The sequence below is a fragment of the Plutella xylostella genome, chromosome 14 (genome assembly GCF_932276165.1).
Source record: "Plutella xylostella chromosome 14, ilPluXylo3.1, whole genome shotgun sequence".
In the NCBI taxonomy this organism is placed as follows: domain Eukaryota; kingdom Metazoa; phylum Arthropoda; class Insecta; order Lepidoptera; family Plutellidae; genus Plutella; species Plutella xylostella.
Genome location: NC_063994.1, coordinates 1,073,375 through 1,086,983, shown reverse-complemented (window position 1 = coordinate 1,086,983; position 13,609 = coordinate 1,073,375). Strand labels below are relative to the sequence as shown.

At 37.9% G+C, this 13,609-nt stretch overlaps 1 protein-coding gene across 1 annotated transcript; it reads left to right on the top strand.

Moving 5' to 3' along the window:
- Positions 1-3,873: 3,873 nt before the first annotated feature.
- LOC125489476 lies at positions 3,874-5,564 on the top strand. Its single transcript, XM_048625435.1, has 2 exons — positions 3,874-4,559; positions 4,704-5,564. Exons 1-2 carry the CDS (start codon positions 4,124-4,126, stop codon positions 5,333-5,335), a joined length of 1,068 nt encoding a protein of 355 aa, XP_048481392.1. The 5' UTR covers positions 3,874-4,123; the 3' UTR covers positions 5,336-5,564.
- The last annotated feature ends 8,045 nt before the right edge of the window (positions 5,565-13,609 follow it).

The window sequence follows — 13,609 nt, the reverse complement described above, 5'->3', positions numbered from 1 at the left end:
AGTAAAGCATTTGATCGTATAGATCATAGTTTATTAGTGGAAAAGTTGAGTAGAATAGGTGTTACCGGTGCATTGCTCTCCTGGTTCCAATCTTATGTCACGGGAAGATCTCAAGCAGTTGTTTTAAATGGCTTCTGGCATCTGGTGTTCCGCAAGGATCTCTTCTGGGGCCCCTTCTATTTATTATATTTATAAATGACATCAATGATTGCTTTCGTAATTCCGAATATATAATGTTTGCTGATGACATGAAAATTTTCAAAGCTGTAAATAACTCAATTGATGAGGAACTCCTGCAGGATGATCTACACTCGCGAGCAACCAAATCGACTCAAGCCTTCACGGCGCACATATACATTGATTTTCCTAAAACGATAAATGGTAAATATAAAAGTGATATGTCATTCGAAAGCTGAAGAATTAGGCTTTCAATTAAGATCAATACCATAAAAAAAAACTAAGCGCAGATTTAATGACGCATTTTAATTGCCCGTCAGTGTTAATTACCTCATTAGGAATCCACGCCTTGCGCTACCTGATCCCGCTATAAAACCTTTCCACATCCGGTGTACCTTATCAGTCGCTTGTTGCAAGTTGACCGGTACACATCTCGTTGCATTGTATTCCTTGTTTTCGCAAACCCATGGATACCACACCAGAAGAAGCTGCTCAAGTTGTTGCCGTGCTGCAACAAGGGTTAAGTCAGCGAGCAGTCGCTGCCCAGCTCCACTTGAGCCAGTCTGCTGTATCCCGAGTATACAGACGGTTCCAAGAGACTGGTGCCTTCAATCGAAGACCAAGAACGGGCCGCCACCGCTGCACTTCAGAGAGAGACGACCGCTTCATTGTCTCAACCTCGCTGCGCAATCGACACCTTACGGGCGTTGATGTGCAGCAAGAACTGAGACGTGTACGACAAGTGGCTGTCAGCGAGTGGACAGTGAGAAGACGCTTGAAGGAAGCCAACTTGACACCAAAAAGACCTGCATCAGGCCCCAAATTGACTGCAGGCCACCGACAAGCGCGTCTTCAGTTTGCTCGAGAGCATCTCGATTGGAGCATTGCGCAATGGCGGTCGGTCCTGTTTACTGATGAGTGCAGAGTGTGTCTGCATGGCAGTGACAGGAGAGGCCGGGTCTACCGGCGTCCGGGGGAACGATTTGCCCAATGTTGTTTCGCTGAAACAGTAGCATATGGCGGCGGTTCCTGCATGATGTGGGCTGGTATTTCTCTAGAGGGAAAAACCGCACTTGTTTTCGTGCCTGGAGGCGGCCGAGGAGGCGGGTTAACAGCTGATCGGTACATCACCGACATTCTACTCGGTCATGTTGTGCCCTATGCAGAATTTGTCGGTGAAGACTTCGTGCTAATGCACGACAATGCCCGCTGCCACACGGCACGAGTCAGTCGGCAGTTTCTGAGAGAGAAGGAATTGCGCACGATGGACTGGCCTGCGCTCAGTCCTGACCTGAATCCCATCGAACACTTATGGGACGAGCTCAAAAGAAGAGTTCGGGCCAGGAATCCAGTCCCTGCAAGCGTGGACGAGCTGAAGACAGCTTTATTAGAGGAGTGGGACGGCATTCCTCAGGAAACTGTCAAAAAGTTGATAAGGTCTATGAGAAACAGGCTGCAGGCTGTAATTAGGGCAAGAGGGGGCAATACAAAGTATTGATTTAAATAAATAAATTTTTATCTTAACATTTTTTGTTTAATTTGTATAATACGATACCCATACCCTTTTTTCCTAAATTCCCGTTTTTCCTACAATTGCGTTCAGACATCATTTATTTCAAAAATGATGAATGGATTTCAATAATAATGATATCAAATTAAAGCTGACATCTTAAGCTTTTAAATGACATATCATTTTTATTATTTCTATTCATAATTTTACTTGTATTAATGTATGTTTGCGCCGTCAAGGCTTGAGTCGATTTGGTTGCTCGCGAGTGTAGATCGACTTAGTGTGTACTGCCTCAATAATAAACTCGACATCAATGTAGATAAATGTTTTCACATCTCATTCACTCGAAAACGCAACAAACATATGAGTACGTACATGCTTCAGAATCAGAGCCTTACAAGCGTATCAGAAATTAGAGACCTTGGTGTAGTGCATGATAGTAAGCTTCTTTTTGATTCACATATCGATAGCATAATCGCAAAAGCTTCTAAGGCCCTCGGTTTCTTAATACGTTCTTCTCGCCCGTTCAAATGCATGAAGACAGTTAAAATATTATACTGCGCCTATGTCCGAAGCCACCTTGAGTATGCTTCCCAGATCTGGAATCCCCAGTATGATACAGTGAAACTATAAAGTCCTGACATCAAAGAGTGCGATTTTGCTAAGACTTTTTATGATCATCAGTTATTTAGTTACTTTTACATACATTTTAAAAATAAAATACCGATTGATTATGGATTTTTTACGGATTTGTCCTTTAATAAATATGAAAGATCGATTAAATACGATCTTAAACAATTAGTTAGGATCCACTTCCGTTTTCACGACTTTATAGTTGGACTGTATTTATATCGACAGACTCGAACGTATCAAATATAACTAACTTTAGTACGTAATAGATACCAAATAAATAAGTAGCATAAGTATAATCTAAGTAGAATTTATTATTAGGTGAGTATGTGTTGTTATTGTTATATCGTCTCCATATGCGAAAACCTATAATTAGCTTTTCGTCTTTTTATGTTTAAATAAGATTAACTTGTTATTAGTATAAAGCTGTTGGTTTTCCATGCAATAAACTAAAATAAAAAATAAAATAAAAAAATTGTAATATTAATGTGAAATGATCAGTGCTGTAAATACTTTTGAATTGAGATTTTAAATTTTTAATGTATACCTGGGTGAGAAATCCATTTCTTCTTATAATATAAACATTGTGTTATTCAAACCTTATTTCATCCATCTTTACATCAGCTTCAGTAAGACACTTGAAAAGTACTGTACCATTTTCGAAGTAAATTTTTATATTATGACAATATTATGAATTATCGAATCAAATTTCGTTACTGATAAATCATTATCTCTTTTAGCACCAAATACATAATTCTACTAAAATTGCATGAAGAAAATGCACTTAACCACTCTAAATACATATAGTTTTCTAACGCTCGGATATACGACCGTTGCCGAACAATGACGAAGATTTCTATGCGCATTATCAATTTTGGGAAACTGTATGTGTTTATTGATGGCAAATTAAGTATTGTCGTGTTTGGGAATGACAGCACCCAATCGTCATATGTACGATGCATTAAACCACGAGTTGCAAAGAGAACATCAGTACGACATTGAAGCATTGGCCGAAACAGTTCGTACAAATGTTCCACAATTAAATCAACAAAGAATTGCGTACGACACTTTGATAGAAGCTGTGAACAGTGGATCTGGTGGAATTTACTTCCTTGATGCTCCCGGAGGAACCGGAAAAACGTTTTTATTTCATTGCTTTTGGCGAGGATCAGATCGCGAAATGATGTTGCTCTAGTGTTGGCTTCATCTGGAATAGCTGCGACTCTGCTAGAAGGCGGGCGAACTGCACATTCTGCCTTGAAATTACCACTAAACATGCAAATCACCGAAACACCAATTTGCAACATCGCTAAAAATAGCGCAATGGACAAGATCCTACGGGTATGCAAATTGATTGTTTGGGATGAATGCACAATGGCCCATAAGAGGTCACTGGAGGCACTGGACAGAACGTTGAAACATCTTCGTGACAACCAAAATATTTTTGGTGGGGCCATGATTCTGTTGTCAGGTGATTTTCGTCAGACTCTTCCAGTTATTCCCCGATCAACTGTTGCTGATGAACTAAATGTTAAATTTTTTTTTTTTTTTTTTTTTTTTTTTTTCCTCTGGCAACACTGGTGCCTGCTAGTTTGGTTTTTGAAACTCCTGAGCAAAATTTCATAAATTTAGACTGAATTATCAATTTTCAATACGTTGTGTATAGTCTAAAACATAAAAGTGAACATCTTTCTTATAATTAAATAGTCCAGCACTCCAAGTGACTTCAAAAATTTTGGTTTTGCATTCTAAACAAATTTGGTGCGCGTGGGCTGTCGGCCATCATTACCTTTTTACCAAAACAAAATGATTTGCCCGGCATGCGAAAAACCAATAGGTGACCGTGAGTTATTACGATGCACCGCGTGTAATAAGTGCTACAACTTCCAATGCGTGAATATTTCGGTCTCCTACTATCAGGCTAACCTACAAAATCTGCGTCGTCTATGGCAATGTCCTGAATGTAACGGCAAGATAAATACTAGACGGCGAGGCGACAGCACCCCGATCCGCCGCCTACCTGATGCAGCCAGTGCAGGTGCGCCCGATATGGATATGTCATGTGAGGAAATAGAGCCAGCTACTGAAAATGCTGCAACTCATCGCACAGGCTCTGGAGATTCCGACAGTATCACGTACGATAAGTTTGCTGAACTGATGGACAAGAAGCTGGAATACAAACTTGGCACCAAAATAGATAGTCTGAAGTGCATTCTGGAAGGCAAACTTGAGGCCATGATAAGTAAGTTTGAATCTAATCTTACTAACATAAGTGACACCCTCTCCACCCGCCTGCAGCAGGCCTGCGATGACATAATTTCCCTCAACAAACGTCTCCTTACTGTGGAGCTAGAGAACCAACAATTACGATCTGATCTCTCCGCAGCCAATGCAAACCACAATGCTGCTGCTGGGCCTGGCTCGGAACAAGATGGAACGATTGCACAGCTGCAGGAATCTATTGCAGAACTTCGCTCGGACCTCAATGAGCGGGAACAATCAGCTCTGCTTACAGATATTGAGATCTCTGGGATTCCGGAGCTTGATGGTGAGTCCCCACTTCATATAGTGATGGCTGTTGCGAAAAAGCTGGGAACTATTCTTGAGGAAAGGGACATTGTGTCTGCCATGCGCATGGGACCAAGGCGCATTGTCAGCATAAGCAGCAGTGGACCCACATCGCGGCCCCGCCCCCTGGTAATCCGTTTGGCTCGGCGTGCTACCCGTGATGAGCTGATCAAGTGTGCTAGGGTGCGGCGAGGGGCAACCACAACAGACCTTGGCTTGGCAGCTCATGACCCCAAGCCATTTTACCTGAACGAGCGTCTCACAAAATTCAACAGAATTCTATTTGGAAAGGTCAGAGTGAGTCGACAGCAAAAAAATTGGAAGCATGCTTGGACGAGGGATGGCAGAATATATGCAAGGCAAACTGATGTCTCCCCAGCCTTCCTGATCCGTTCTGAAGCTGATCTAGAGCATATTTTTGGTGTTAATTTGCCTAAATCTTCTACCTGAGCTATTTAATATATTTGTTTTTATTCAATGTGTCATTTACCTACTTAGTGTCCATTCTGCATTGGAATTTGTGTGTTCATACTTGATCATAGGCTCTGTTATTTTATATCAAGCTGATTTTGAATTGAATAACATACCGACACTGCTTTCAAACTGCAGTTTTGTCCTTTCTAACCTGTGCATTCTACATAGTTTAGTGGCATTCCAGTTTTTACATGTAGAATCCTATCATTATGATGTTCCTTTTAACTTTTGGTTGTACCTTATGTTAATATCAAAACACTTTAAAATGTTATCTAACTGTTATTATTGTTATGTAACTAGTCTGATGTTTGAAAATAGTCTAGCCTTCCTGATCTGTTCTGAAGCTGATCTAGAGCGTGTTTTTGGTGTCAATTTGCCTAAATCTTCAACCTGAGCTATCTAATATATTTGTTTTTTCTTCAATGTGTCATTTACCTACTTAGTGTCCATTCTGCATTGGAATTTGTGTGTTCATACTTGATCATAGGCGCTGTTATTTTATATCAAGCTGTTTTTGAATTGAATAACATACCGACACTGCTTTCAAACTGCAGTTTTGTCCTTTCTAACCTGTGCATTCTACATATTTTAGTGGCATTCCAGTTTTTACATGTAGAATCCTATCATTATAATGTTCCTAACTTTTGGTTGTACCTCATGTTAATATCAAAACACTTTAAACTGTTATCTAACTGGTATTATTGTTATGTAACTAGTCTGATGTTTGAAAATAGTATTAATGAAACAACCCTTGCTGTCTATGTTTCTGTATTAAACATCTGTAGCATTGTCGACAGCTAATATCTTCTTGTATCTTACATGTCTAATGCTATGCTATATAGTAGTCTACTGGAAATATGAATAATTAAACAACGGTTGCTTTTTTATGATTCTGTATTAAATATATGTGGCATTGTTCACATCAATCAATCAGTGCTACTTATTCATTTGCTGGAAATTAATATTATTTGTTACATTAATGTTTTCAAAGTACACTAGTATCTTGCATTATATTATTGTGATAGCTCATAAATATGTACTACTGTACCTATATTCATGCCTGCATAATGTTTTTTTTAGTTCTGTCTGTCTGTGTGGTAATGACTGTGTATTTGTTACTGAGACTAGTATTTATATAACATAAACTATAATACCTACAGGTTTTGTTTGCTTAGTGCTATTTCACCTACTTATATCAATATACATAAATATTAATATTATATTTAGTCTTGCATTGTTGAACCTTTTTGTATCTAGATATGTACCTACTATCTACGTATGTGATGCTGTTCTTGAATTAATTAACATGCCCACACTATTTCCATGCAGGAGCATTGGGCTGTTTTACATCTGTGTATTGTACCTACATAATTATTTTTATTATGTGATATTCCTCTGTGTACTTGTGGGTGCCTATAATCATAGACTAAATAATCCTCAATATTTTCTGATATACCTTAGCAATGAGTTGAAACTATGTAACTATTGTTTTGTGGTTGTCTTTGTGTTATATACATACTGGAGGTGTACTATGTACCAGTTAGGATGTTGCTTGCTCAATTTAAATTCAGACAGGTTGAGTGTTGAAGTGGAACAGGAGACTGATTCTTTTTCAGCCACATATGTGTGGCACAGGTGCTGTGATGATGGTTTTGTCCTTTTCATAGTATATACTGGGCATTTTCAGTTTGAAAACAAATCTGTTTTATTTATTTGTCATTTGCACTGGTTTATTATGCATACACTTTAGTAAGTGGGTAGGTATGCCACCCTGATCTCTTTTCCATGAATAATAACAAATTCTTAAAATTAGGTCTATTTAATGCAGGTTCTTTAAATACAGGACATGATGACTTTATTTTCGCAATGGATCGTTTTCAGGCAGATATAGTTGCTATAAATGAGACGTGGCTGGGCCAGGGACAGGGGGCGTGCGCGCCCTCAGTGCCGGGCTACAGGCTACGCCATGCACCCCGCCCCGCACACATGGGGCGCTCTCGCGGGGGCGGTGTTGGTTTTTATATTAAGAATAATATTAATGTGCGTTACCTAAATCACCCTTCAGTTAATGTAGAACAATACTGGATTTCAACGCGAGTTAAAGGATACCGTATAGCTATAGGTACGGCTTATAGACCGTCGTGGATAAATCTAGATGTATTTATTGATGCCTTAACAGAATCAGTAACTTCTTTTTCTAATCATGATCAAGTGGTCCTACTAGGTGATTTTAATGTTAATATGATGGATATGAGTACTAATGAAGCTAAAAAAATTAACCAATTTATTGATTACCTACATTTAAAACAAGTAGTTACTCAGCCTACACATTACTCTGTGGGTAATGAGACTCTTATAGACCTTGTTTGTACTAATATAAAAGTTAGTGATGTCACTGTCACCAATATCACCGGGTCGTTGGGACACGCCATGATAAATGTAACTTTAGCCATAAAAAAAATTAAACCCCCAGTTAAATTCTTAACTTTTAGACCTATAAATCATATAAACTTAGAAAACTTTAACAGAGATCTTTTTGCATTAGACTTCGAAGCTTTAATTAGTTGCTCTACAGTGGATTTGGCAGTAAATCAATTTAACATCTTAATAACATCACTCTTTGATAAACATGCACCTGTTAGATCCATTAGGGTTCGAGAGGGTCAGTCTCTCCCGTGGGTGACTGACTCTTGCAAGCTAATGATTGACTTACGTAACAAAGCACATGAGAAATTTAGACTAACTAAATCCGATGAACATAAAAAGCACTATAAAGATTTAAAAAAACTTGTCGTTACTAGTATAGCCAATGAAAAACGCGCCTATTTTGATCAATTTATTAATACCCAAATTAATGAACCGAAAAAGCTTTGGAAAAATTTGAAGAATAAGGTCTTAGTCGATCCTTCTAAAAGTGACAGCTTACCAGATTCTTTTAATGATCCAAACAAAATTAATGAGCATTTTTTAGATATTCCTGGTACTAACGATGTTCCTGTTTCCAACCTTGACTTTTTTACTACTCACCGTTTTGGTACTGCTGTGTTCGAGCTTAACCCAGTCTCTGAAACTGAGATTGCCAGATATATTGTTGCTATAACATCCAATGCTACAGGCATAGATGGTATTAACCGGGATATGATTTTGCTTACACTTCCGCATACTTTAACAGCTATTACTGCTATCGTTAATAGGTCTATTACTGAACAGTCTGTTCCGAAGTGCTGGAAATCAGCACTAATTAACCCACTGCCTAAGGTCGACCAACCCACTTCACTTAAGGATCTAAGGCCAATTAGTATTCTACCTTTTTTATCAAAACTAGTAGAGAAAGCCGTCTACACCCAACTTATAAAATTTATTGAGGAAAACAATATACTTCCATCCTTACAGTCTGGATTCCGCAAGAATCGTGGTACAATTACTGCATTGCTTGATGTTACAGATAATATTCTGGCTGAACAGGACATAGGTAATGCGACGATTCTATCGTTGCTGGACTTCTCACGTGCGTTTGATTGCCTGGATATTGATCTGCTTCTAGCTAAATTAACTTACTATGGTATAAGTGGTCATGCCATTGATTGGTTCAACAGTTATCTGTCGAATAGAACCCAGTCTGTCAAACTAATGCTGAATAATGGCACTAGCATCACATCAAATCCTTTACCCGTTAGTCGTGGGGTACCGCAAGGCTCAATCCTTGGTCCCCTTTTGTTTATAATTTATAGCACGGATCTAACCGCTGAAATTAAATATTGTAAGTACCACTGTTACGCTGATGATGTTCAACTCTATGCATCAGTCGCACCGGATAATTTGCAAAAAGTACTGGAGGGAATCAATGGTGATCTTGATAACATAGATAACTGGTCAAAAGATAATGCGTTGGTGCTGAACCCATCTAAATCGAAATATATGGTTTTGGGCTCCACTATGCAGGTCAGAAACATTATTAATACTAATGCTTTAACTATAAATATGAAAGGCCAGAGTATTGAACGCGTTCACGAGGCAAAGTGTCTGGGTTTGCTCCTTGATAGTGGTTTAAAATTTGAAAATCACATTCAGAATATTGTCAAAAACTGTTTTTTCCGTCTTAAAGTTCTATATAAAATCCGATCCTTACTAACAGAAAAAGTACGCATTACGCTGTGTGAGACTCTAATCCTCTCTAGGCTGAATTATGGAGATACTGTTTACGGCCCTTGTCTTCTTGAGCGAACTCGGCGTCTAATACAGCGGGTGCAAAACGCCTGCTGTCGTTTTTGTTTTGACGTACCACCTCGAGGACACATTACTCCTTTTCTAAATAAAGCATCCATGCTAAACATGGAGGCCCGAAGGTACCTGCATACTTGTAGCCTAGTTTTCGACGTGTTAAAGTTTCAAAAACCTGAATACTTGTTTTCTAAACTTTGTTTCTCCCCTTTTCATGACAGGTATGGTACTAGATCTTTCCGCCCAATTTTGTCTGTCCCTAAACATGTTAGCGCCGCGTTTGAAGGAAGTTTCCGTTATCAAGCAACAAAATGCTGGAATAATATTCCACCACCTATAAGGCTCTTAAAAAATAAAATTAATTTTAAAAATAAAATAAAATTGTTTCTTCTTATTAAGCAAAAGACTTGATAACAAATTTAGTTATCTACAATAACTATTTATTCATTACATATTTTCTATATTTTTGTTACATCCGGAGCAGATCGTCTAACAATAAATACATTCATGCAATATTAATACTATGGTGGGTGCTCTGTCATCCACTGAGTACGACCCTGTGTCTCTTGCTGGTTAGCTGCACACCTTTACAACATTATCAAACTAAAATAGGTAATTTTTCTTCAAAACAATATATTTTAAGTAGTATTTTTTTTGCTCACAATTTATGTAATTCGGCACCCTTGGAACAATTAAATGGGAGGTAACTGAAAATCAGCGGTTTGCTCCTGGAGTAAACATCCACGCTGAGTTACTTCACCCTTTTGGTCCGCTTCAACACACAACCTGCCAAGTACAAACCTGTCTTTATCATAGCTACTATTTACCTAGTTATAAGTACAAATGTGTATATCTGTAATTGTGATTTGTTGTGTATGTAAGAAAGTGGATCAAATAAACGCTTTATCTATCTATCTATCTATCTATCTAAATGCATGCCTTAAATCATCAAATTTAATAACTAACATTATACATTATACACTATTTTTGCAACAAGATGAAACTGCAAATGTGTTTGCGAAGCAGTTTTTAGACATTGGAAATAATAAAGTTGGGGTGGACACCTCGACCAGATTCATCACATTACCTACAGATTTCTGTCACATTACAGACTCAAAAGTGCGATTATTCAGCGAGTTTTCCCAGATATATCGCAAAAGTTCAATAAAGTTCCATAATTGGCTGGGTGAACGAGCAATGTTAGCAGCGAAAAATAAAGATGTCGAGGATCTTAATGCGACCATTCATAATTTTCTTCCAGGACAGTTGGTTTCCTTCAAATCAGTCGACACATACACGTAATGAACCAGGATGATGTAATCAACTATCCCACTGAGTTTTTAAATTCACTGGAATTGCCTAGATTACAACCTCACAATTTGCAGTTAAAAGTAGGATCAGTGGTTGGAGAGCGGCTTTTTTGTAATTTTGTTTGTTATTTTTGAGAATGCCGAGAACTCCATACGTCGATTTTGCCCGCTATCAGAAACTGAAAAAATTCTCCGCTTCCACTACAACCTACAAATATGCTAATCATTTAAAATTTCTCGAACCTCACCTAGACCTTAATGCAACCTGAACTGCCACATTCTTTACCCCCTTCTCCTTCCATCCCTCCTTGCACTTCTCCTATGTAAACCACAGTCGACCCAATAACCAATAATCCTACTCTTGCTCTCTCTTCACAAAATTCTCCTCAAAATTCAAATTTATCCTTGATAATGGATTCTATTGCTAATTTTCCCGAATACCCCGTCCCTGCTCCTGCTGATAGTGAAACTTTCATATAAATTTTAAAAAACGTCATAATCTGTCCATCAGAAACCGGAACCCTTAGAATATGCCAGAAAAATAGCTACTACCGATCTGTTATACCCTTGAAATAGCTTAATGGCTCAAGGAAGGTTAAAGGAATAAAAAAGAAATATAAACAGCCAGTCGCATATTATTTTACTAGTGACATGAACAATACGGAACTGAAACAAGTTATATGCGACCATTATGCGACGTAATAAAGAATGTCCAAGTAACGGGCTTGACAATTTTATGTACTGTGTGACAAGAGCACAGTCAATACAAGTGCTGTCAATGAGCTTGTGACTGAAACAAGGGCAAAATATTTAAGAATCGAGAAGGAAATGAAAGATTATTTTTTTGAAATAAATAACAAAAAAATCATTCCTCTTTATGACGTCCCACATTTGTTGACCAAAGATATGATTTATAATGATCCAGAAGACCCAAAAAAACAAAGAATTAATAAGTCGGAGTACGTGCAACTTTTGTATGCTGCCGACAAAACTTTTGGAGAACTCCGGTGCCTCCAAAAATTAACAGAAGATCATGTGCTTTTATGGTTTAAAAAAGTCACCCAAGTATTGCAATCGAACATTTGATGATATTATATTAAAAATGGGGTTTACAGTTGGTTTCCTTCAAATCAGTCGACACATACACGTAATGAACCAGGATGATGTAATCAACTATCCCACTGAGTTTTTAAATTCACTGGAATTGCCTAGATTACAACCTCACAATTTGCAGTTAAAAGTAGGATCAGTGGTTGGAGAGCGGCTTTTTTGTAATTTTGTTTGTTATTTTTGAGAATGCCGAGAACTCCATACGTCGATTTTGCCCGCTATCAGAAACTGAAAAAATTCTCCGCTTCCACTACAACCTACAAATATGCTAATCATTTAAAATTTCTCGAACCTCACCTAGACCTTAATGCAACCTGAACTGCCACATTCTTTACCCCCTTCTCCTTCCATCCCTCCTTGCACTTCTCCTATGTAAACCACAGTCGACCCAATAACCAATAATCCTACTCTTGCTCTCTCTTCACAAAATTCTCCTCAAAATTCAAATTTATCCTTGATAATGGATTCTATTGCTAATTTTCCCGAATACCCCGTCCCTGCTCCTGCTGATAGTGAAACTTTCATATAAATTTTAAAAAACGTCATAATCTGTCCATCAGAAACCGGAACCCTTAGAATATGCCAGAAAAATAGCTACTACCGATCTGTTATACCCTTGAAATAGCTTAATGGCTCAAGGAAGGTTAAAGGAATAAAAAAGAAATATAAACAGCCAGTCGCATATTATTTTACTAGTGACATGAACAATACGGAACTGAAACAAGTTATATGCGACCATTATGCGACGTAATAAAGAATGTCCAAGTAACGGGCTTGACAATTTTATGTACTGTGTGACAAGAGCACAGTCAATACAAGTGCTGTCAATGAGCTTGTGACTGAAACAAGGGCAAAATATTTAAGAATCGAGAAGGAAATGAAAGATTATTTTTTTGAAATAAATAACAAAAAAATCATTCCTCTTTATGACGTCCCACATTTGTTGACCAAAGATATGATTTATAATGATCCAGAAGACCCAAAAAAACAAAGAATTAATAAGTCGGAGTACGTGCAACTTTTGTATGCTGCCGACAAAACTTTTGGAGAACTCCGGTGCCTCCAAAAATTAACAGAAGATCATGTGCTTTTATGGTTTAAAAAAGTCACCCAAGTATTGCAATCGAACATTTGATGATATTATATTAAAAATGGGGTTTAAACCTTTTGAGTTGTTCATTTCAGGTGGATGCAGTATTACTGATTACAGTAAAGCTTTCGCTCGTATTGATAACAATTTGTTACTGGGAAAGTTATTATCTGCTGGTATTAGAGGTGATCTATTCCGGTGGTTTACATCATACCTATATAAAAAATAAAACTCAGGCCGTTGTACTGAATGGGTATATGTCGTCTTGGACAAATGTACCTTCCGGAGTTACCCAGGGATCGTTGCTGGGACCTCTGTTATTTATTTTATTTATCAATGATATTAATTCTTGTTAAAATTTTCTTCTTTTTGCTGATGATCTAAAAGTTTTTAGACTGGTTAATAATGAGTTTGATGAATCCCCCTCCTTCAGGAAGATCTCGCTAGACTCGATAAGTATTGCTCATCAAACAAACTAGATCTAAATGTTGCTAAATATTTTTCCATCTCATTTGGTCG

Coding starts and splice junctions, on each gene's coding strand:
- LOC125489476 (XM_048625435.1), top strand. CDS start 4,124: ATGATTTGCCCGGCATGCGAAAAACCAATAGGTGACCGTGAGTTATTA. Junction 4,560..4,703: donor CAAACTTGAGGCCATGATAA/GTAAGTTTGAAT, acceptor ATCTCTCCGCAG/CCAATGCAAACCACAATGCT.